Consider the following 24,046-nt stretch of genomic DNA (forward strand, 5'->3'; position numbering starts at 1 on the left):
CTGTCTGGAAGCCGGCAGTGCACTGAAAAAAGGCTCCAGCACCAAAAAGGCCAATAAATAACCTCAGATTTGATGAATATTAAATTTTTTAAAAAAAATTCATTTAAAATAGATGCTCATAAAATCTGCACCCCCCCCCCCCGTTAAGATCGTCACAAAACTTCTAATGACTTTAAACAGGAAATATTTAAAACACTTGCCTTTATTATCTTCACCATCTGAGCCTTCTAGACAGTCTAGTAAAGATAATTCTTTCTTAGACAATTTTGGTTGTCTCTTATTTTTTGCAGCATTCTCTTTGCTTCGGGTTCCTGAAGTATCAGATTCAGAATTGCTGTGTTTCCTTTTTTTATTTAAACTATTTAAATCAAGTAACCTAAAATAAAAATAAAAGAAAAGAAAATAATAATAATAGCGTTACGTAAAACACTTTTTTTTTCGTTCCGAAATATTCAAATCTTGAACAGTTCCGCCGGATATGTTCCTAAATGATAATTATCACTCCAAACTAGAATTATCAGATAATCGAAATGATAATACTTACTTTCTCAAATCATCTTCAGAATCGCTAAAAAATGTTTGTGGTTCTGCAGCTGCTTTCTCTGTCTGCTCATCGCTGTCCTCAACTTTATCTTTCTTATCTTTCATCTTATTAACTCGTTTTTCTTTTTTCACGAAACTCAAAGAAAATGATGTATCTGAAGAGGACTGAAACAATGAACACCATCTCATCTATACGTATCATAATAGCCAACATTATTGTGTCAGGATGTTCCAACAAAATTTCTCAATCAATAAGAAATACAGACTTCTTGACCAGTAGATGGAATGTTACTCACTTCAAAGTTAATTGTACTGGACATTTGACGGATCAGTCCAAAGTTTATTATAACTAGTTTATTATGATTATTATGACGAACCGATTGTATGTGAAACATATGTACAGGCAATATATAATATATTCTAATCTATTCTATTTCAAGAATAAACGTGATAAAAATCTAATTTTCCCAACAGTAAGCCGACCAGCTAACAAAAAAAGGTTTGCGGAGCAATCTTAGAATTGCATTGTGCTGCAGGATGCAAATATACGCAATAAGTATGTATTGTGTGTGTACTATTCATACATATACGTATTACTTCCTTTATAGTATGTACTTGTTTCCAGCTTCCGATGAATTTTCAGCGAGGATTTTTCTAATTGTAAAATATCTAGGACCATTATCTCTCAATTTTTTTTCAATGACACCTACAGCATGATGAGGATCATTATCATCAGGATCTCAAATCACAAAGCTTTACCACCCGCCTATTAAAGCATTTGGACAATTTAGTTGATATCATTCTTTGGACATACTTGCAATACTAACAAATGACGAAATAAAATTGATTAGGCTTTACAGCAAAGCTATTCAATTAGTCTCAATTTTTCTGGTGAAAAAGAATTTGAAGACCAGTTTTAAAATATTCTACATTAATACCAGATGCATTTTTTCCCCCCAGTTTAAAGCGTAATTATAATTTTGTTTATTATTCTGTAAAAAACAGAAAAAGTTCATTTATGATCAACTGAAACATTTTGTGAAATAACAAACAATAAATAATAAAATTAGCTTTAAACAAAAACGCTAATAGCTTTTTTCCGTAGTCAGGTGACCCTGACCTGTTTAAGGTCAAGAATTCGAATTTCATTAAAACATCTTAAATCAGAAAAAATTAAATTATACATGATTAACGTAAATAAAGAAGATATATATTAACAGTTATTTCTTGTTGACGAAATTTGCTACAAAATTTGTAATTAATTCGTTATTGACAACTTTTGGCGCTAAAATTTTAAGTTAAATTAGAAGAAATTTAAAATCTAAGTCTGCGACAAAGAAACAAAACACCTAGAAATTACCTCATTAAATATATCCAAAGACTTCTTGGGACGAGTTGTTACCTTCTTTGTTTCACTAGAAGAAGACTGTAAACAAAAATATATATATATATATAATTACAGAAACAGGAAACAATAATTTATCATATAATGAAAAATTGTGCACGTATAGATCCACTTACATCAGAAGTCAGCCGTTTTCTTTTACCAGGTGTACGTTTCTTCACAGCTTTTATATCTTCCGAAGAATCTGAAGAAAACTAAAAAGTACAATTAATCAGTGAAAAAAAGAATTGAGCACGATTGATTATTATTATCAAATTACTAGGCAAAAACAAAGCAGTAATTAATTTCCTTTGACTTTTCAACAACAAAATAGAAGCCTAACCTGGCAAGAAGTACGCGCATGAAGACCTCTTTTTCCTAAACTTTACAATTCCAAATACAATGAAGAAGGAAACAAAACAAAACAAAAACAAATTTAAAAAAATATAAATGACACTTCCCAGAATATAATTTCCTGTATGTTGTGTTTTCAATGTAAAAAATATAAAACGAGGGCGAATCGATAATTGTTATCGATACTATTATTTTTTTAGGTTATTTCGATAAGAACTTAAACTTCTTTTCATCTACAAAAACAAAAATGGGGACAGAAATGCAAAAAGTCCTCAATTTTGACATTGGAAAGATAAAATAGACCTCAACTACTTTAAAGTTCATCGAAAAGTATAATAAAAACAATATTTCATATTTATACACCGAACTATTGAGGGGTATTGCGATAGTGAGGGATAGTAAGTTAAATTTTTATAAAAATCAGGTGAAACGTTTTTATTTTGCTTAGATTAAGCAACTTGGTATTTCTTAAGTCTAAAGGAGAAGACTCCCAAGATTAAAACCAGGAAAACTAGAAATTATATTTATTCAGTTAGGTGATGGCATTGGCATAAATGATTGGCCCAATGTGGCCTCATCGCAAGCTTTTTCTACCAAAAAACCTAAAAGTAAAAGTTTATTTTCAGATATCCAACGAATCAACGATGCCCTTCCTATAAGGAATTAAGCCATTATAGGAAGGACTTCATTTTATTGACATCATATGAGATCAAACTTATTGGAATTTATTGTGTCAATGATAGTGACTATTAATGCAGAGGCGGTTTGTGAGATAAACAAAATATATATACTGTATAATATATAAAAGAACTCAGTGGGAATCCACCATTAGAACAGATTAGGCTTGTCTTCATTGTTCAGATTTATTCGGACAATCAGATCTTTGAAGGCTGAACTGTGAAATTGGTCTTCTGTTCTAGATTCGGCTTGAGGGCTGTTCTAGCCCATTCTTTGTTCCACATGGGTCCGAAATGGCTTTGTATAGCGTAGGGCTTCCATATAGTTGAATAATAATACTTATTTTACATGAAACTCTTTAACCAACAATTTTTGTCAATAAAATTAGCAACAATTCTACAACTAAATCTAATGAATTAAAAGAGGAACATACCAGAGTTTCGTCGCTGGAGTCGCTAGATGATTCTTGCTGTACTTCTTTGTTCTTGCTACCGGAAGATTCGTTCTTAGTTATTGATTTAGTATTTGCATCTTCAGCAGCTCTAGAATCCATTTCCGTATCAGAATTAATGATTTTATCGTTTGGTTCGACTGTATCTATTTTTTTGGCTTTTCTTACAGTAACATTCTCTAAATGATCCGTTGCTGACTCTCTACCTTCCTTTTCTGAAAGACTATTATCACTTTCACAAGTAAGCGCTAGAGGTTCTTCAGAAGGATTAAGTACACCATCAAACACTATACCATCGTTAGAGTCTTTTTTCTCAGTAGATTTAACGCTATTATTTATGACTTCGTTATTGCCTACTTTATCTGGTGGTTTTGATTCCTTTTCTTTTACAGTACTGCTTTCATTCTCACTATCGCTAGCGGGTATTATTGAAACAGAATCATCTAACTTATCAGTATTATTATCTTCACTAACAATACTAGAATCTTTGTCTGGTGTTACAACAGATTTTGAAATATCATTCAATTCATCGACATTTTTTATTCGTAATAATGGTTTCAAAGGTTTAATGGTTTCTGTTATTGCTTTTTCTTCATCTAATACACGCTTATCACTTTCAGGACTACTTTTGCCAGATTGTGCGGTCTCAGGTTTAGGAACTTCTACAGTATTAACACTTGCCGTTACCACAGATCTATCAACATCTTTTGTTTTAGTTTTTATTTTTGACTTGGTATTTGTGTAAGATTTTAGTGAAGCCTCTTGCAAACCGTTACAATTTACACGGATTTCACCAACAGCATCACAATTTTCACTAGCACTCTCTGTATTAACATCATCGTCAACATTTATTACTTCAATATTTTTTTCTATTGTATGTTTTTGAACAGCTTCTTTCAATAGTTTTTCCCAATTTTTTTGGAAATTTAATAAAGATTTATTAAATTCATTAAACGTTTCTAATGACTGTTCAATTACTCTGATATAATCTTTTATCGTTGTATTTACATCGCTAAGATTTTCAAGTTTGGAATGACTTTTTACGGATGTATCTATACGTTTTGTTAACGTTGTACCAAAATAACTAATATCACTACGAAATTCTTTAAGCCAATTTTTGCCTTTTATGAGTAATTGCTTCGATCTGAAGTGACGAGTTGGCAACTGCTTACAGAAATCTTCAATTGATGTACCTCTCCTAGCCTGAAAAAAAGAAAAAATGATGATAAAAATTAGTAAATCTTAATTAATTTATATATTTCTTTAAAATATCAAATTTTTAGCAAATCAGCTCCTAGCTTTCGCGGGAACTCTACACTAAATTATTTTTCATTTGTTACTTTTCTTTTTAATATAATATCTAAATTAAAGCAGTATGTTTGAAATGAAGGCTAAAACTTTATAAGATATTGTAATATCAATTTTAAATTTTATCGAAGAAAAAATTGTCTTTGCGTAGATTGCAATGAAGAGGAGAATTTCAAACATATAATAATGATATGTCCATGTCTTGAACTAGAAAGGAAACGAATGTTTGACGACATACGAGTATACAGGTTTAGTTGCACCATTTCGCTACGAAGACATAATATTCTCTACCAACATCTATGTGCTAAAGTCTATAGCAGAGCTAGCAATGAAATATGAATGTATTTAAAAGAATGAACGCAAGAAAATGATTAGAGAAGGATTACGGTGATTTTAATTTCGGTTAAGCTATAAGGATGGCAGGAGCACAGAGTACTGATCCATCAATTAGTTGTAGTATATGTACAATAAATATTTGTATATAGTAGAGGGATGAATGTGTGAAGCGAATGTATTTATAAGTAAGAATGGAGAGTGAGTGATATTCTAGTGATAAGCAACTAGACGATGCTGGCTGTATGGCGAAAGCCAATGCCAAAAAAAGGAAAAAACCATAAAAAGAAAAAATTAAACTATAGATGGAACTGAATATGAATAAACGCAAAAACTTTTATAGTAAGTTCAGTTTCAAACTCATTGGTGCCACTTAATCACATAAAAATCATTAAGCGAGTTGAACTATTTTTTTTTTATTTCACATTTCTTTATCTAATTACAATGATGAATTAAATTAGATAATTTTCTTTGTGATCTTGATGACCAGGGTTTTATGAAGTTAAACTCAGAACATCTGTGAACTGCTGATGCACGTACTTAATTTGTGGCATTTTTTTGGAATATCTGCGATGGGCGTTGTGGGTACGGAACGTGTGTAGACTACAAAAAGCCGTTCTTCCAGATTTCCAGCTTCCCAAGTTTTCTGAAACTTGGTACTATCATCTGAGATAAGTTATAAGCATGAGTGCTGGAGTCTCTCAGCTGGCACCGATGGAAGCGCAATAGATCTAATTGGCCTCAATGGATCTTGATTATAAGGCTGCCAACTTTTGTGATCCCGACAAAGAAGAGAGTAGAGTTTTCATAATAGACATCACTCTGAAGCAGTTCGTAAAACTATAGTCCGCTGAGACTGAGAGATGGATCTCCTAATTATGTCAGACATCAGGACTGGTAGGCAATATTTTGGGGCAACAAGAAAGAAAGCCTACGTGGTAAACGTTTTATGCCCATTTCTTTCACCCACTCTGCGAAATCGCTAGCGTCCAATTGACTAGAAATGCAATAAAAATAATCTTACCTCTTTAGACTTAACTGCTTTCTTGCTTAAAATCTTCTTTCTGTAAAAAGAAGAAAACATTTAATTTATGGATTATTGTGATAAATAAATTACTAAAATAATCAACCCCAGACAATTTTAATTATTTATTATCTGTTAGCAGTTTTATTTGGTCCAACAAATATGGTAACATTTTTGAATACAATTGTGATCGGTTACAGCTAATAGAAAAAAGTAAAATAATTTTTCCTTTCATTATTAGAAAAATAATTTTCTTTGAAACTGAAAAAGTGATCTTCTTAAAATCTTTATACTTCTTCAAAATGTAAGATATTACGAGTAAAATCTCTGCATTTCTTAGTAAGCACTCTCAGACACTTTAATTTTTTTTTTTGAAAATGTGGTTGGGTCTGCAGTTCGAAATTTTATCCGTTGTAGCATGCATATTTTTTTTCTTTCTTTTTGGCTGGTTTTGGAATTGAATTCTGTCAGTGTGAAGGGTTTAGTTTAGCTCCAGGGTTTGGGCTCTTCGGAGAAGAAAAATCCACTCCTTCATCCATACTTTGTCCAGGGAGCCTCTCACCTAATTCCTAATTCTAATTAAACAGCCAGAACTGGAGTGGGTGCCACAAAATGCGGTCGCGTAGGCTTTCTAGCCAATCCTTATAGAATCTAATCTAATTATTAGCAAGTAGTAAATGATACAAAAGTAATGGAGGTCTAATTCTCTGTAACATAATGAAGAATTAACATCTGAAGAGAGATGAAAATTCGAAACCGAGCAGAAACAGATTAAATTATTTATTTTAACAGCCGATTGTGCAATTTAATGTACATATATTAAACTTATCAACTGCTTTTATTGTTTTTATCATTGAGAGCTTTTTGGCTTGTTTTATCATCTAGTCCTGTTGCACTTGTGCAGCAGTAGCGTAGCTAATTCATGTTAAGGATACATACTTCATTTAAATTTGGCTGTAGACGGAATAATTTTTCAATTATGTGATCAATGAGACTGACGGATTCATCTGAATAATGCAAAATTTGTCAGCAAACGCAAGTTAATTTGCAGCAGGCATTATAAAATCTTCAGTATAGAGATAATTATGACTATCACTATATTTATAATTAGTATAACTATTGTGGAATTAATTCTAAGATATAAGAAATGTTATTTTTGTCTCACGACCCATTGATATTCTACATTTAGACAAAAAAAGAGGAAAGTTTTTTGTTTAACTATTAGTTGCAAAACAGTGTCCTGAAACAATTAAATATAAACTTACTTATTAGATATATGCTCTACAACTGCCCAACATAAAGCCCTAAGTTCAAACAATGGTTTCTTGACGCACATAAAACATTTCCAATCATCATCTTCAATCTCGTTCAATACTCTTCTGGCCAGATTTTGTTTTATACATTTCTAGAACACAGGACAGCAAAGTATAGAGTGTGTAAAACATATTATTGAAAATATAATTAAAGTTATAACAAATACTTTATAAGATTTTCCACTATAAGTTTACGGGAGTAAGCGAAATTTACTAGCAAGATTCTACATGCTCACAATTTAGTTCTTAAGCCGTGTATTTTGAGATATTTATTAAGTAGTAAGGTAACTTGCTACGAATTATTGGTTACATCCTCCTAAAATGAAAACGTAGAAAATTCGATTGATGATATCACTACATTTTGAACATGGAGAGAGAGAAATTTAGTGATAACAAAATGTTCCCAACGACCTCATCTTCTTTTGCGATGATGAAGCTGATGCTTCGCTCGAATATTACCTAAGGATAAATTAAATCACCAGGATTCTATGTCACATTATTCTCTCTTTCCATCAAAAGGCGCTACAAACCAGGGTGCGAATCCTGACTTGCTCAATAAATTTCCACATACTTTTTTATACCAAGAAGTCACCATTAAGTATTAGAATCAAATAACTGCCTAGCGTACATGGCTACCGAATCTGTAACTCTATCTTGGCCCTGTAAGCTCTTTCTATCGAGAAGTTCACCTAAATGGGACTGGGATTCTTTCTAGCTAGGGTTACCAGCCTACTTCAACTAGCTCATTCTCTACCAGGCCGCAATGTACGGCTCTTGCACTGCTCCTCACAATCGACCTATGTCACCAAAACGTTCTTTTGCTGACTGGACAGTAGATTCTGCGGGGAGAAATTAGCCTTTCAAAAACATAAAGCCGTTTTTTGTTCGTCATAGTCAAGGCCCAAATTTTGCATCCACATGCCAGGAAAGGGAGGATAAGCGTATATAAGATGAAGATTCCAAGGACCAGCCTTGACTTAGTCTGTCACTCGACTGAAATTAAGGAAAGATACCTCATTGACCTTATCTTTGAAGGCAACCCCAGCATTATCACTAACTATACTAATCAGACAAAATATTCAATAGTTGAGCGTTGTTCTATACAGATCTTATCTCGTTACACTGGATTCAAATAATTATTAGTATTACTAGTTAAATAATTCTCTTCTGATATTAGCTAATTTTTCCCCTACTAGTAAGGCAGAAAAATTGTTCTCTCCAACAATTTACAGTATCATCGCCAGGTATTCAGCTCCACAGAACCTCGGTCAATCACCTTCTGTGGTCTTGACTTCAATTATAAGCAAGTTTAACTCACAAAAGTTCAACCGTTAATAACCTAAGCTAAACGAATTAAGCGCTGTTTCCCTCTCACAATTTTTGAGATCAATCTAAGGAGCGATAAAAACCAGAAAAGAAAAATGCTGAGGAATGATCACATATTTTATTTCTACAAAAACTGTTCTCAAAGATCTCGAATCGTGTAAGTCCAATTTCAAGAAAAACCTATCTAAGATAGACTGAATTTTGTTTTTACAGGTCTATTGAAAAATATTTTCTTTTACCAAAAGCTTCCGAAAAATAAATGAAAAAATTATTAATGGTTTCCACATTTAAAGTAAAGAAATCTGCCTTCAAATTGAAGACACTGAATTGATACTTCCGTTTACCAATCAACAGTTCTAGAAATGCTGCTTATCATTAACATGAGATTATTGGTTTTCTCCCAAAGCAATAAATCTATGTACCTTGCAAAATGCGCATGGGCAATCACTGCACATATACAATTGACCTCCTTGGCCACACCATCTGCAATATTTGTCTAAACCATCTTCATCTACAGAAAATTCTCCATCATCATAAAAATGATGACAATCCTAAAATAATAATAAATAGTAATAAAAGTCTGTGGCAAAATGAAATAATTTTGAATTATTTTAGGGAAAAAAATATATAAAAAAAATTCACCTTGCACAGTAAAACTTTCAAATGTTTATGAACATAAGCTTTTCTTTTGTAGAGAATAATATGTTTAATATCTTTCAAACAAACTGAACATTGAACTCTTCTTCCTTCGATCACAGAAACTTCTAAAATAAATATATACAAGAACACTTAGATTAGGGGGTTGTGTATGTCATGTCCACGAATGTCGTTCCGATTAAGATGGTAAAACTATTAGGTCGATAGTTTCTGTTATATTTGAAAAGTATAAACAACTAAGTTTGTCTTTTAACCACGAACACACGAAAGGCGGCCCGATTTACTGCTGTGTCTGTCAGATAAACTTCCAGATTATTATGGTACATTAATATTTCATTTTTTTCAGTATTAACTTTACACTAAAACAGAGATGTCTTTTTTTTGGCAGAGTATTTTCGATTTTTAAATTTAAATTCTTTTTCTTCACAAAAAATTAAAATATTTACCTGGATAAAGATTCCTTCTAAATTCTAATTCATCTGTCGAAATTGATTCCTCATTATAAATATGTTCATGCTTTCCTACTTTGGCGCTCATTTTGGCTTACGAATTTTTACAAATGTAAATTCCACCATTTGGAAATCACCATTTTAAAAACCCATTTACCACCAACTTCATCATCTTTTACAGAGTGTTAAATGTTTATAAAAACATTTGAGGGTTTATATTTTTTAAATGAAAAAGAATAACTCAACTTCCATCAAATTTTGGTTTCAGTTGATTTAACACAATTGATCACTACACTTTATAATATATGAAGCCAAGTTAGCTTGGCTGCATAGTTGAATGATGAAGAGGGGGGTATTCGATAAATATTTCACATTAGAGGAACATTTTCTGCAGTTTATTTATTACCAATTCATAAAATACGGTTTTTGCTGTTATCGTAACTCACTCACCCTCACTTTGATGACATAGACTTGAAAGAATCGTATGAATCGTACACAAGCAACAAAAACTCCATGCAGTGTTGCCAGGAACCTGAAAAAAAAGAGAAAAGAAAAAAAGTGCAAAGTATTACTTCAACCTTAAATTACTAAAAAAATATTTCATTTTAAAGAAATAGAAATTAAATTATATATTAGTATATGATTTGCATTAAAATAAAACAATGTAGAACAAATTTTGTAAAATATACATTTTTGGTGAGTTACAAATTTCCATATTAATAAGTAGTACATTTTTATAATTCTATAGCACAATGAATTTTAATCTTTTGAAAATGTTGATTAATTTTAATGAATGCTTAATGCAATAATAATTCAAAATTTATAGCGGATCCTCCGAAAAAAAAGTGAGGTTATCTCATTACTTTTATGAGTAGGCTTAAATCATTTTTGAGTGATCTAAGTTGTAATTTATAGGACTCTGCTAAAAATACCTTCATTTATTATACTATGAGTAAGGTAAGTGCAAATTTGTACTCGTATTCTATCTAATCAAGTTAGATGGTGTGAAGTTGAACTGTAAAATTCTTAAGTAAAAAGGCACTATAAAAGAAATAATGTTTCTAAGACATGTCAAAGTAAAGTAACACTCAAATTTTGCAACTGAACATTAAGACGAAAATTAATGATAATTAGTGACATTATTAATTTCTCAGTGTCCAATTGTCTTCAAAGCATGAACTACCAAAATAACTCAAGATTCCTCTTAAACTTTGAATATCTACACTCTTCCTTAACAGTGTCATGTTTTTATAGCCCCTGGAAATTTAATAAAATAAAAAGGTGCTTCTTGATTAGTTTTTGCTAAACCAGTTACTTTCTACTTGGCTCTCTAAGAAAGTGAGGAGATGGCAATGGTATCCACTCCCTAACGCCCCCGCACGCCATCTACAGCAGTTCTGAGGGCGGTTCTCGTCGATTAACAAAACCAGGTTCTTCAGAGAACAGGAGAAATCAAATAACCACTCTGATGTCAACGTGCCCCTATGTTCCCAAAGATATATCCTGTTTTAAAAATGTTGGAGTGTTTACACTAGAATTGCACTAGCTCTCAATGGAATTCTTAGGTAAGACAGGAAACTGGTAAAAGGATAGCCATTTCCTAGATTTGCCAAGGAGAGAATATTCCTCTCCATTACCTAATTTCTGTTATGCCTACCATATTTATGTGAAATTTTCTCATAACGATGATGCTATTTTGCCAATTTGAAATTAAGGAAATTCTATTCCCTTGATTTAAAAAAAGAAAAATGCCAATAAAAACATTAAAATCCTGTGAAAATGACTCTCACTGCAGGTTTATTTTAACAATTATCTAATTAAAATTGCTTTGAAAAATCTGAACACTAAAACTGCTTGAAAATAAGATAAATACGAAATATTATAAACACTATTAACAAAAAAAAACAAACAATTATTTTTGTTGACTAATTTATTTTAAAATTTTACAATTTGTTCCAGGTACATCACTGTTGATTATAGATATCTCTTTTAAAAACTTGTGGATAATGGCTGACTTAAAATGGAAAGCATTAGCAATTCAAGCATAGAATATGATTGAATGTTGGGATTGTATTTAAGAGATAGCTCCAAGAATAATATGAAAATTCTTTCAAATTACACGTTCAACATCCTTTATTTCTCTTATTAATAATGCGCATATTGTAAGTTTTATTAGTTATTCAATTTTACAACTTATTGATTTCTTGAAATCTTGCGTTTTCTTCTCAGTTTATGATCATTTTGAGGATATAAGAAATTATATTTTGAAATTATGGAATATTTACTAGATGTTATTGGCTTTTCATTTGAAGATACAATGAAGGGCCAAATACTATAAGGATTGAAGTTTAGTTCAGAATTTAAATCTGGTGTGTTATCTAATTCATTTGAATCTTTAGTTTTTAAGAGTATATCTATAGGATTGTCTTGGGAGGTTGAAATATAACTGTCGTATGGTAGGTTACTTAATATTGGCCAAAAAAGTGGATATTCTATAGGTAATAAAACTTGATTATTATCTTCAGTAGAGATAGCCAATGGGGAAAAAGCTGCTGTTTCAGGATCTTTGTCAGTAATAACTGATGTATTGCTTAGAATAGATGGCATTCTAATGTTGACTTGTGGTAAAAATTTCTCATGATAATTTGACATAATTGTCTCTTGCAAATTATTTGCAGGCTGATTTTTAAGTATTTCTTCAATCAACATTTTGTTATAATCATTATCCATATTTAAAGGCGATGGTGAAGGAAATTTTGTTTGCTCTTTTAGGCTATCATCATCATTCATAAGATATTTTTGTAATGGAAAAATTAGCTCCCCATCGTATGTTTCTGTCAATTCTGTGGACGAAATATGCTCATCTGTTACTTCATCAGCAGTGATTGGCTGCATTTTTGCATGTATAGTCTTATGGACTGTTGATGTTTTTTTCTTTTTTGTAGAAGTTTTAGTATCTTGCTTAGTTTTTTTATCAGCTGATGTAGTCGTTTCAATAGTTTTTATATGCTTTGTAGCAGCTGAAGTATAATGTTTAAACTTTGAAGTTGTAGTTTTGTGCTTTCTTTTTGAAGTGGTAGTTTTGTGCTTTCTTTTTGAAGTTGTAGTTTTGTGCTTTCTTTTTGAAGTTGTAGTTTTGTGCTTTATTTTTGAAGTTGTAGTTTCGAGTTTTTTTTTTGAAGTTGTAGTTGAAAATTTTTCAGTAGTTTTCTGATGATGATGCCATTTTCTTAAAGGTGGAAAAAGTATTTCCAAGTTTGATAGAGTTGTTGCGGAAAATTCTTCTGTTTGGTTTTTCCCATGTTCAGTACTTGATTCAATGTGTTCCTCGCCAGGAAGAATACTTTTTTGCGGCAATTCTGTGGTCTTTTCCTTTTGTTCAGGTTTTTTAGTAGGAAGTGATAACATTGTTATTGTTTTTTCTATGTTTTCAATTTCCGTTGTTGTTTTTATACCTTCCTTAGAATATTGTTTAGTCGGACTTGTATTATTATTATATTCTTGACTTTTGGTTGACATTTCACTTTCTTTTATCTTCTTTATTGTACTGTGAATATGGTCACAAGGGAGGAAATCTAGATCTAATGGTGGAAGTGGACTTGGCGGCGTAATTATCTGAGGTAGTGTAAAATATTCTTCAAGAGATATGAAACATTCATCTGTCACCTCTTTTGTGGCTGGTTCTAGAGAATTGACCACAGGTACAATTGTAGGAGTTGGAGGAACCATTGCATTAGTTGTACATTCATCAATCGATATCTTTACAGGCATGGTTGTATGCGTTATTTTTACACTTGTTTTGTTCAATGAAGTTGTCATTTCAGTTCTTGCGCCAGAAACAGTGCCCAATTTATTTGTTCTACCAGAATGAGTTCCCATTTCGCTTGTTCTGCTTGTCACATTAGATATTGCCGTTGTCGTACCGTTACTCATTCTTTCAACATTTACATCGGTCATGTTATTAATCATTGTGGTGCTTTCAACGCTTTCATAGTCATCTTCATCATCGTATATTAAGTCTGGTTCAATAGTTCCAGTGTTATTACCACAAGAAAGTACTCCACTAACAAAACTTGCATCCTCGCCTAAATGTCTTCTTTTTTTGCCATTTTTAGTTAAATAAACTGAATGTAAAATATGATCTAGATTTGATTCATTCTCCTCTGTTTTAAATGGTAACCATACCTAAAATCAAGATATTCAAAATAATGTGGAAATGTAAATAAATTTTAATTTAACTGTACATAGTAAGATATTTACTTAAAATGGTTTATTTTTTATGTACCGTAGCGAGAGAGAACCTTTTACTGAGGCCGGCAGTGCACTAAGAAAGTTTTGTTCGTTAATAACTCATACATACAAGGCATAATCTTCTATTGAAGTTTACGCTGCATGACATCATCATTATACGTCACATTACTTCCTCCATACATCCACACTTGAAACCTCTTTTTTTACAAATCCAAGTGTGTATCAGGAAAAAGAAGTCCAGGGGTTATTGAGGGTTGAGGTTCCCTAGAGGCAAATTTCTTTGGTTCTGCGAAACAGGCGTCAAGAATTTTACCCAATTTTTTGGTCAGATGGCTAGCTTGAGTGATTTCTGGGTGGTATTGTGGACACTATTGGTTCACAATCCCTGGGAGCTACTATGTCTCCCAGCTATGTATGGTGTTTCTTCCAAGTTTTGAGGCCCTGTGGAGGATAAAGAGCTCTCTGAGTATGAATTTTTTCTAAATCTTTATTTTATAGATAATATAAACACTTAGACTGTCAGAGATTTTTTTTAAAGGAGGAAGGAGGAACATTCGGGATTGGTTGACCAATGGCGAGGACTTGCCTTTAGGTGGAAAACTAAATAATGTGTCTTGAATCAGGAATTACTTTTTGAGGAAAGCTTGTTAGGAGTATCCGCGGCGGGAATATACTTCTGTAATGATAAATGGTAATTGGTTTCAAAGAAGCTGCAAAAAGTCCAACCATGGGGCTAAGCCCTGGGGGTGAATTTTTCAGCGAAGATAATGCTTGGCCGATTTCTGAAGAATACTTTCTGCTAAAGGAGAAAAGGAATCTTGGGAATATAGGAAGGAGAAGGCGTTCTAAAAGGATGCAAAACTAACTTAACACCTCTGAGAACCCGGAACTCAGATAGTACTAGAATTCCCTGGTAACAATGTCCCCTAAATCAAGAAGGCAAGTCAAAAATGTTAAAAAAAAAAAAAAAAAATATCTTGAGGCGCAGAGGAGGTTATTTCTGGCTGTAACCCGCAACCAGAGTTACTTCCCAAGTTAGGAGCACATAACTGTAGATTGATTTTTAGGCTCAGGACTCGTTTAGGAAAGATTGTTGCTTTTTCCGCAAAACAAAACCTAACCTGACATTTATTCTAGTTAAACCTACCAAAAAGGTAACCACACTTATTTTGGTAGATCAGTAATACGCGTTCTCATTGTGATTGAGTTAGGCTGGAAACATAGTGGAGCGGCGATGATAGCGAAGAGCGAAGCGGCGAAATCAAACACAAGTTAACATATGGGACCGCGCATAGTGGCGAGCAAAGCGAAGATAGAGCAACTCAATCTATTTCTAGTTTTTGTTTTTGCCGCTTTGCTCTTCGCTATCATCGCCGCTTTGCTCGCCGCTCCACTATGTTTCCAGCCTTAGGTGAAAACTCACCTGTCAACAATTAATTATTAGAACTTATGGTTTCAATTTGTTTACAAAATTATTTTTTCATTTTAATTAACATAATCTAATTAGATAGAAGCTTAATATATATTTTTTTTCTTACCAATGAATTTCCTTTTATTTCAAATTCTACGACAGCGGGTAAAAAATAATTTTTTTTAACATTCCTTTTACTGGAAAAATAAAAAAAAAATCTTTATGAAAAATGACACGGAAATCTTTGCAATATATTTTGTCAGAACTTACTAATAACATCTTTTATTCTAATAATTACCCTCCTCCATATTGTTCAGAATTTTTATCAGCCTTTAGGACGACTTAATATTTTGCCTTGATTTGAATTACGGTATAAAAAATAAGGTGAGTACAAAATGTCAACATTTTCTATAATCTTTACCAAGACATATTTTTGTAGCGTATGCGAGGTTTTTCTGTTGATTGGAACAAGTTAATAAAATGTTCGAGTCTTCTTTTAGAATTGTAAAAATACAACAAAAACATTTGTTTTAAACAGATCCTACGAATTGTTTTCATTCCAGGAGTTCTGGAAAATACAGTAACTTTATCTGACTTAGTATTTCTTATTCTTTCTATAATCTTTATTACGTAATATTATTTTATTACTTTTTCTGGAATTTAATCCATCTTCAGTTAATTGATTTGTAGGGTTTGATTTTTCACCCTTACAAAGCTTCCTTTCTTGACTTAAGAGTCAGCAAATGCTTGGTGCGATGAAGCTTTATAAGTAGAAGTTAAACTCTCTGGTAAATCAACTTCTAAAGATGATTGACAGTTTCAGACACACCAAAAATAAGTAGCTACAGACAGCATCTCGCTGGTTGTTTTCTTTAAAAAAAATGAAAATGCTGTGAAGCATGCAGATATTTGTGCTTTTAACTCCAATGCCCCGTCCATCTTCTTATTCAAGATTCAAGAACTCCATTACCATTGTTTCTCCATAAGTTCATAATAAATCCGTTACAGGCCAAAGCGCGATTCTTTTCTGACGTCCTTTTGAGTCGAAACTTAGTTACATCAGAGTTAATAACCCAAAAAAAAAATGGTACAATTGAAAGTGTACTCAGGATAAGAACATTTTTTTCGTTTTCTTTTTTTGGCATTGGCTTTCGCCATACAGCCAGCATCATCTAGGTGCTTATCACTCACTCTCCATTCTTACTTATAAATACATTCGCTTCACTCATTCATCCCTCTACTATATACAACTATTTAAATACAAACTTACCAACTAATGGATGGATCAGTACTCTATATTCCTGCCATCTTTATAGCTTAACCGAAATTAAAATCACCGTAATCCTTCTCTAATCATTTTCTTCCATTCATTCTAATCGGCTATAACTTTTAAATACATTCATATTTCTGTAGCTAGCTCTGCTACAGATTTAAGCACATATATTGTTGGTGAATATTATGCCTTCGTAGCGAAATGGTGCATCTAAATACCCTGTATATGTCGTCGAAACATTCGTTTCCTTTCTACCACATAACGTGGACATATCCATTATTATATTGTCTTGAAATCTTCCTCCTCAATGCAATCTACGCAAAGAGGAGAGAGAGGACCTTTTTGTTGATCCTGTGTAGATACGTATTCACACATATCGCGTGGTTCGCTCTCCTCAGCCTGCTTATTGTCGTAATAACCCATTTATTAAGATCATCACGAACTTAAATTCATTTATGAAGACTTTTTTTTTTTTTTACATTTTAAAACAATTTACTTCTAGGAAGGTAATAAAATTTATCAATGTACTTACCTTAGTGCACATGTAATTAAATGTAGATTTTCAAAAATGTACAATACTTTAAATATAATAATGCAGTTTACTACTTTTACCATTTGTATAGCTATAAAATAAATTAATTAAAAACTAAAATAAAAAAATGTATTAATTATAAGTTAGGATTATATATTTTTAAAATAAATTTAGCAGCTATAGAAAGAAAAAGCTCAATTTATAAACAAAATTTTATTTTTCACAAAAATGAAAAGAAATAATAACTAAGAAACGAAAACTAAATTGAAATATATATAATCTGGCTTTCAGTATTTTAAAAATAAATAAACTTAAACACACTATTTTTTAAAACATATGTTTTATTTCAAGTTTTTTTTCCTTATAAAATAGAAAACTAAAAAACAAAATAAATAAATAAATAATTGTAATTTTTTTTGTTTTTTTTTCTCACCCGCTATAAAAAATTCATTATTCACAATTTTTTTTTAAAAAATTATTTTTGATTGATGAACAATTTAAAAGTTTTAATGAAATCTTCTTTTAATTAAATATTCTATTGACCAAGCTAGCACGCATATCAGAACCAATACAGATTGGGTGTGTATACAGATTGGATAACTGTTCGTATAGTCTCGGATATAACCTGTGAAGAAGGTTATAATAAATAAAAACAAATAATAATATAATTACGAGGGTCGTTTGAAAAGTCCGTGCAAAGTCAGAGAGATAGCACCACTGGCGCGTATCGAGGTTATGTTTAGTTAGTAGCATCTCTTGGAAGAACACACACCAAGTTTCAGCCAGATCGGTCTATTTCTTTGTGTTTGGCATTCGTTTGAATCGAGGAAGTCGAGTGATTTTCAAAAAATGGACGAAAAAGAATTTCGTGTGTTGATTAAACACTACTTTATGAAAGGCAAAACGCCTCAGGAGACTAAAGAGAAGCTTGATAAACATTATGGTGACTCTGCACCTTCGATTAGAACAGTTTATAAGTGGTTTCAAAAATTTTCGGAGTGGCCATATGGGCACAAGTGACGCTGAACGTTCTGAACGCCCTGTTGAGGTTACTACTCCAGAAATCATTGATAAAATCCATGATATGGTGATGGATGACAGAAGAGTGAAGGTGCGTGAGATTGCTAGTGTTGTGGGCATCTCGAATATTTTGCATCAACATTTGGACATGACAAAGCTATCCGCAAGATGGGTGCCGCGATTGCTCACGCTTGACCAAAAACGAAATCGTGTGAAGTGTTGCAAGGACGGTTTGCAGCTGTTCCAGAAGAATCCGCAGGACTTTAAGCGTCGTTTCGTCACTGTGGATGAAACATGGATACATCACTACAATCCTGAGACCAAAGAACAATCTAAACAATTGGTTACCAAGGGGGAATCTGCGCCAAAAAAGGCGAAGACCGTTCCTTCGGCCGGAAAGATTATGGCGACTGTCTTTTGGGATTCGCAAGGAATAATCCTCATCGACTATCTGGAAAAGGGTAAAACTATTACAGGTGCATATTATTCATCGTTATTGGACCGTTTGAAAACCAAGCTGCAAGAAAAACGCCCACGATTGGCCCACAAAAAAGTCCTTTTCCATCACGACAACGCACCAGCTCACACCTCAGCAGTTGTGGTCGCAAAATTAATGGAAATAGGGTTCCAACTCGTTTCACATCCCCCCTATTCTCCAGACTTGGCTCCCTCGGACTACTATTTGTTCCCCAATATGAAGAAATGGCTGGTGGGAAAAAGATTTTATTCAAACGAGGAGGTGATTGCAGAAACGAATGGCTATTTTTCAGACTTGGACAAATCCTATTATTCGGAAGGGATCAACAAACTAGAGCAGCGTTGGACGAAGTGTATAAACCTAAAAGGAGACTATGTTGAAAAATAAAAAAGGTTTACCCCAAAAAATTAAGTAGTTTTTATTTTTGCACGGACTTTTCAAACGACCCTCGTATATTAAATGGAAAGAAATAAGAACTCTTCAATATTAAAAATATGAAGAGAAATACATTAGCGCACCCTAGTGACTGAAAAAAGTAAAAAATATTGAGTAATTTTGCATGTTATTTATCAATTTTGCGAATTTTAGTTATTAGATATGGGCCTTATTTGTACAACTATCGAGTTATAGCACTTTAATCGCACTTATTTTGTAATTCTCAGTCGTTTATTTAGGCTTGAAAGCGTCCCGGAATGAAGTTCTGAACATCTGTACACTTTAAGCGCGATCAAGGAATTGAGTAGCATCATCATCAATAGTTATTTATTTAACAAGTGCGTAAAGTAGTACTTTTCCTCACCACGAGGCAGGGTTTGCACGCACGAGCGAAGCGAAGCGAGGCAAGTGCAAGCGCAAATTGCCGAGTGTGTGGAAAATACTTTACACTCGAGTTAAATATTATATTTTTTCTGCAACCATTAGGGTTATTAACTAGAAAACAAAAAAAAAAAAACTGAACAGGAATCACTAGAATCCATTTTAAATTTCTATAAGGTAACACTATAACCTTTTTAACTGTTATAATTAAAAATATCTAATTATTTATTAAAGTATTATTTTTATTTCTATATTCCTTTCAATTTTTATTTTATTTTTTTAATATTCGTTTTTTAATTATTTAGATAAAATAAATTTAAATAAGCTTATTAAAGTTTTATAGAAAATATTTAACAAAACTTCTTATATCAAGGAAGCACAATAAAGTTTTTCCACTCACTAGTGAGGAAAGTGACACTAATGGGAATTTTCCCCCACTAGTAAGGTAAAGTTGGGCATTACACAGCTGATTTTAATTGAGTAATGAGAACATTCCTACATGGTTGCAGAAAATAGATATTTTTTTGGTTAATAGAGCTGAGTCTGGTTGGTTATTATAAAGCATGCGTTTACACAGGTATGCTAGATTTGGGCCAAAATTATTTCAATTAATGTCTCTTTAAATACTATTCAGGATTTAAATAATTATTATTCAACCAGTTAAGCGTGTTTGACGTGTGTATACACGTCAAATCAAATCTCTATTACGGTGCACGTTCGACGTGTACACTCATTGTGAAACAATATAAAATTACCATTAACTATAAAAACAGAGAAATTTTAATAAAATACAATAAGAATATTATTTGGTGGGGATGTTTCCTTTATCTTACCAATAGAACTGCCAAGTATTTTGTACGAAGGGGGTGGACGGGGTCAGCCAAATGATAAGTGGTAGGTACATGTTTGGTCTCCGCATTAGAGATTGGGGAATTACGCACACAAATAGAAGCTCTCAACCCGTGTGCAATGCCCGTTTTTTACCTCTTAGATAGAGATTCAGACCTCAGTGTCAGAGCATGATTTCATTTTGCACAGAATTTAAAGCTCTTTTCTTCCTAGTAAAAGCTCCTAGGCGTCCCTAGTTAACTAGAGCAAAATGTATACGTGAAAAAGCGGTGCAAGATTTTGGAATGAGCACAGCAGAATGCTCTGTAAAGCCCCAAAAGAGATTGCAGAAAAAGTCGCTTGCAGTGACTTGATTACGACTATTGTAAAGTTTTGGTTGTATTGCCTCCTGCGTTCGACACGTGTATTGACACGTCATTGTCGTGATTTTAATTCCGCACACTGTGGGGGGCTTTTTTTTTTTTAAAAAAAAAACTAAATTCCACCGCTTAACTGGTTAATTTAATGCAACTAAGCGGAACATATAACTATGAGTACTAAAAACATTTTCTACTTACCGCCCAATGGTCCTAAGATTACGATGAAAATACCTCTGACAACCATGGACAGACCTAATACTGATGGGAAATTATCTTTGGTTGCATATTCAGATAACACTAATGGAATGTTAATTAACATCAAACCACGGATGTACCCGTTGACAATAGCAACAATAATGAATGGTACCATCTGTTCTTGAAGTGCAAGTACTGTAGCACGTACAATAAACAAAAAAATCGAAAAGTTTATTACAAAAAAAGAAATATAAATACAAATTAAGTACAAACTTTAAATAAATTGTATTATAAACAATATTTACTTGATCTAAAAATGGCTACCAATATGCAACATATTAATAATGTTAATCGCCTGGAACATGGCAGCCAATCTAATATTAATGGCATAATAATTCTAGATACTATATCCGCAATCGCCATAGAAGATAATACGCTAGCTACTTCTTGTTTTGTATATTCCATATGTAACATATAAAACGGCATTATCATACGAAAATGTAGATCTGACACAAAAATTAGTGCAATTCCAAAAACTATGTTCAGGTACACCTACAAAGTAAACAAGAAAAAAGAAAGAAAAACGCTTAATTTGGTAAAAAAAAAGAAAAGAAAAGAAAATTCTTAGAATTCTGTGGAAAAACATAAGAATCGCTAAAGGATGGTCTCAGGTTCATATAATTAATAAATAATTTGAAAAAAATTTGAATTTGAGAAGAAATTGTAGGCAACCTAATTGCTTGCTACAAGTTTAGATATTGGACTTTTGAGACAGATCATTTTTGGAATTCTCTTGATGAACTTTAACCTCTGATTGCTTGCTTTGACAGGTCAAGGTACAGTGTCGAACAAAAGTCTACATACACCACAATATTTCGGGAATTTTCAAAATAAAGAATTATTAGAGTAAAAAATGTGATTTAAACATTTCTAACTATTGTTACTAAATATATATCTGAGAGATGAAAAGAGCTCTGCCATCTCCCATTGCATATAAATAAAAAGATCGGAGTTCATGTCTGAACAAAAGTCCATGTACAGAATTGATAAATTCAATATTATAATAATACTTACTATTTAAGGTAAATCTTAATATTTACAAATTTATTAGTTTTAGTTGAAACGTGAATATAGACGTAACCTTCAGATCCTAGTATCCTAGGATCCTTCAGAAATATCTGTGTAAGATTCGAATAACATTTCACTAATAATTCTGTTCTGATTCTTAAGAGTGCATTTTAGAAAAGACAACAGCCGGTTTAGGAGTCTCGTATTTTGAACAGCCTCTGTATAGTTCTCATTTTTTTTTTTTTTTTGTATACACTAGCGAGAATTTTTCTATTATTGATTATTGAATAACATATCATGTTAGGATTTCAAAAAAAAAAAAATAAATAAATAAAATGAGAACTATACAGAGGCTGTTCAAAATACGAGACTTACTAAACCTGCTGTTGTCTTTTCTAAAATGCACTCTTAAGAATCAGAACAGAATTATTAGTGAAATGTTATTCGAGTTTTACACAGATATTTCTGAAGGATCCTAGGATCTGAAGGATACTAGGATCTAAAGGATACTAGGATCTGAAGGATACTAGGATCTGAAGGATACTAGGATCTAAAGGATACTAGGATCCAAAGGATACTAGGATCTGAAGGATACTAGGATCTGAAGGATACTAGGATCTGAAGGATACTAGGATCTGAAGGATACTAGGATCTGAAGGATACTAGGATCTGAAGGATACTAGGATCTAAAGGATACTAGGATCCAAAGGATACTAGGATCTGAAGGATACTAGGATCTGAAGGATACTAGGATCTAAAGGATACTAGGATCCAAAGGATACTAGGATCTGAAGGATACTAGGATCTAAAGGATACTAGGATCTGAAGGATACTAGGATCCAAAGGATACTAGGATCTGAAGGATACTAGGATCCAAAGGATACTAGGATCTGAAGGATACTAGGATCTGAAGGATACTAGGATCTGAAGGATACTAGGATCTGAAGGATACTAGGATCTGAAGGATACTAGGATCCAAAGGATACTAGGATCTGAAGGATACTAGGATCTAAAGGATACTAGGATCCAAAGGATACTAGGATCTGAAGGATACTAGGATCTGAAGGATACTAGGATCTAAAGGATACTAGGATCCAAAGGATACTAGGATCTGAAGGATACTAGGATCTAAAGGATACTAGGATCTAAAGGATACTAGGATCTGAAGGATACTAGGATCTAAAGGATACTAGGATCTGAAGGATACTAGGATCTTCAGGTAGAATAATTTTTAGATTACAATGTTAAAGCTAGAGTTGGTTCTTTCACAATACCATTGTTACCCAACAACTTCGTGTAAACAGACAACTAACTAAGCCTCTACATGGATCCTAAGAGGCTTTAGAAAGAGTAATTACCTCCATAGAATGATATACTACAATAAATAAATAAATACAGAAAATAATATTTACCTTATCACCAAGTAGATCAAAACCCATAATCTTCAAGAACGATGACCAACATGACGTGTTGGCGTTCTTAAATAATTTGTTCTTTTTACTGTTTTCTTTTTTATTGAAATTTATTTCTAATCCTATTTCATCGTCAGCTTCCTACGATAAAATATACAAATAAAAAATTACATTACATTTACTTGTTGTAGATAGTACTTTATTTAGGGCTTTGATGAATAAGGTTGTAGAACTTGGTGGGTAAATATGTATCTCCAGGGCGCAAACAGAAGAGGAAGAAAACTTACTTAAAAGACCAACCCACTTATATCTTCATTCTTCAAATGGAAAAAAAAACCTGATCATTCGATGGGAATTCTCTGTGAACTGTAATCTTTTAAAGCATGCGTTCGAGAACTTTTTTTTGGAACAGGTTTTGAGATAAAATTGAATTAAAATTGAAAGAGCTATAACTTTAGATAAAATTTCATTTATAATTCTAGAGTTTCAGTAAACATACAAGAAATCTCATCTGTAAGAGATTTATCCTCCCCAGCTCGGGAGCGTTTATTACATTACTTCT

At 32.5% G+C, this 24,046-nt stretch overlaps 3 protein-coding genes and 1 long non-coding RNA gene across 11 annotated transcripts in view; 1 reads left to right on the forward strand and 3 right to left on the reverse strand.

Moving 5' to 3' along the window:
• LOC141462245 (uncharacterized) overlaps positions 1 to 10,381 on the reverse strand; it is a 36,010-nt gene extending 25,629 nt beyond the window's left edge. For 4 of the 6 annotated variants that reach the window (XM_074143946.1, XM_074143947.1, XM_074143945.1 and 1 more), the window contains exons 1-10: positions 9,818 to 10,283; positions 9,357 to 9,478; positions 9,137 to 9,265; positions 7,341 to 7,480; positions 6,076 to 6,115; positions 3,393 to 4,613; positions 2,065 to 2,142; positions 1,904 to 1,969; positions 545 to 708; positions 201 to 376 (exon numbers count right to left, since the gene is read on the reverse strand). In XM_074143946.1, the coding sequence (XP_074000047.1) occupies positions 201 to 376; positions 545 to 708; positions 1,904 to 1,969; positions 2,065 to 2,142; positions 3,393 to 4,613; positions 6,076 to 6,115; positions 7,341 to 7,480; positions 9,137 to 9,265; positions 9,357 to 9,478; positions 9,818 to 9,908 (2,227 nt within the window). In that variant the 5' untranslated portion in view covers positions 9,909 to 10,283. Of the gene's footprint in view, positions 1 to 200; positions 377 to 544; positions 709 to 1,903; positions 1,970 to 2,064; positions 2,143 to 3,392; positions 4,614 to 6,075; positions 6,116 to 7,340; positions 7,481 to 9,136; positions 9,266 to 9,356; positions 9,479 to 9,817 lie in introns of all 6 variants that reach the window. The other 2 variants (XM_074143948.1, XM_074143949.1) reach the window with 2 other exon arrangements.
• LOC141462251 (uncharacterized) lies at positions 10,348 to 16,748 on the forward strand. The gene is made up of 4 exons (XR_012463175.1): positions 10,348 to 10,516; positions 10,647 to 10,777; positions 11,780 to 11,982; positions 14,111 to 16,748. It is a non-coding gene; the product is annotated as an uncharacterized lncRNA (long non-coding RNA).
• On the reverse strand, positions 11,981 to 17,423 carry LOC141462248 (uncharacterized). Its single transcript, XM_074143952.1, has 3 exons — positions 17,288 to 17,423; positions 15,610 to 15,679; positions 11,981 to 14,005 (listed from the first exon to the last, which is right to left on the reverse strand). Exons 1-3 carry the CDS (start codon positions 17,368 to 17,370, stop codon positions 12,014 to 12,016), a joined length of 2,145 nt encoding a protein of 714 aa, XP_074000053.1. The 5' UTR covers positions 17,371 to 17,423; the 3' UTR covers positions 11,981 to 12,013.
• A 62-nt stretch (positions 17,424 to 17,485) lies between these two features.
• The window catches only part of LOC141462249 (uncharacterized), a 42,337-nt gene continuing 35,776 nt past the window's right edge, over positions 17,486 to 24,046 (reverse strand). For all 3 annotated transcript variants that reach the window (XM_074143956.1, XM_074143954.1, XM_074143955.1), the window contains exons 10-13: positions 23,485 to 23,625; positions 21,310 to 21,556; positions 21,008 to 21,199; positions 17,486 to 17,912 (exon numbers count right to left, since the gene is read on the reverse strand). In XM_074143956.1, the coding sequence (XP_074000057.1) occupies positions 17,794 to 17,912; positions 21,008 to 21,199; positions 21,310 to 21,556; positions 23,485 to 23,625 (699 nt within the window). In that variant the 3' untranslated portion in view covers positions 17,486 to 17,793. The remainder of the gene's footprint in view (positions 17,913 to 21,007; positions 21,200 to 21,309; positions 21,557 to 23,484; positions 23,626 to 24,046) is intronic.

Source organism: Rhodnius prolixus, unplaced genomic scaffold (genome assembly GCF_049639745.1).
Source record: "Rhodnius prolixus isolate KJV_2025 unplaced genomic scaffold, Rpr scaffold_18, whole genome shotgun sequence".
Classification (NCBI taxonomy): domain Eukaryota; kingdom Metazoa; phylum Arthropoda; class Insecta; order Hemiptera; family Reduviidae; genus Rhodnius; species Rhodnius prolixus.

What these genes read in the sequence shown, in the direction of transcription:
- LOC141462248 (XM_074143952.1), bottom strand. Translation starts at nt 17,370, where the DNA reads ATGGTAAAAGTAGTAAACTGCATTATTATATTTAAAGTATTGTACATT. An exon ending in TTAATTACATGTGCACTAAG is followed by an intron (nt 15,680 to 17,287) that starts GTAAGTACATTG and finishes TTATTTTTCCAG; the next exon opens with TAAAAGGAATGTTAAAAAAA. An exon ending in AAATAAAAGGAAATTCATTG is followed by an intron (nt 14,006 to 15,609) that starts GTAAGAAAAAAA and finishes TCTTGATTTTAG; the next exon opens with GTATGGTTACCATTTAAAAC.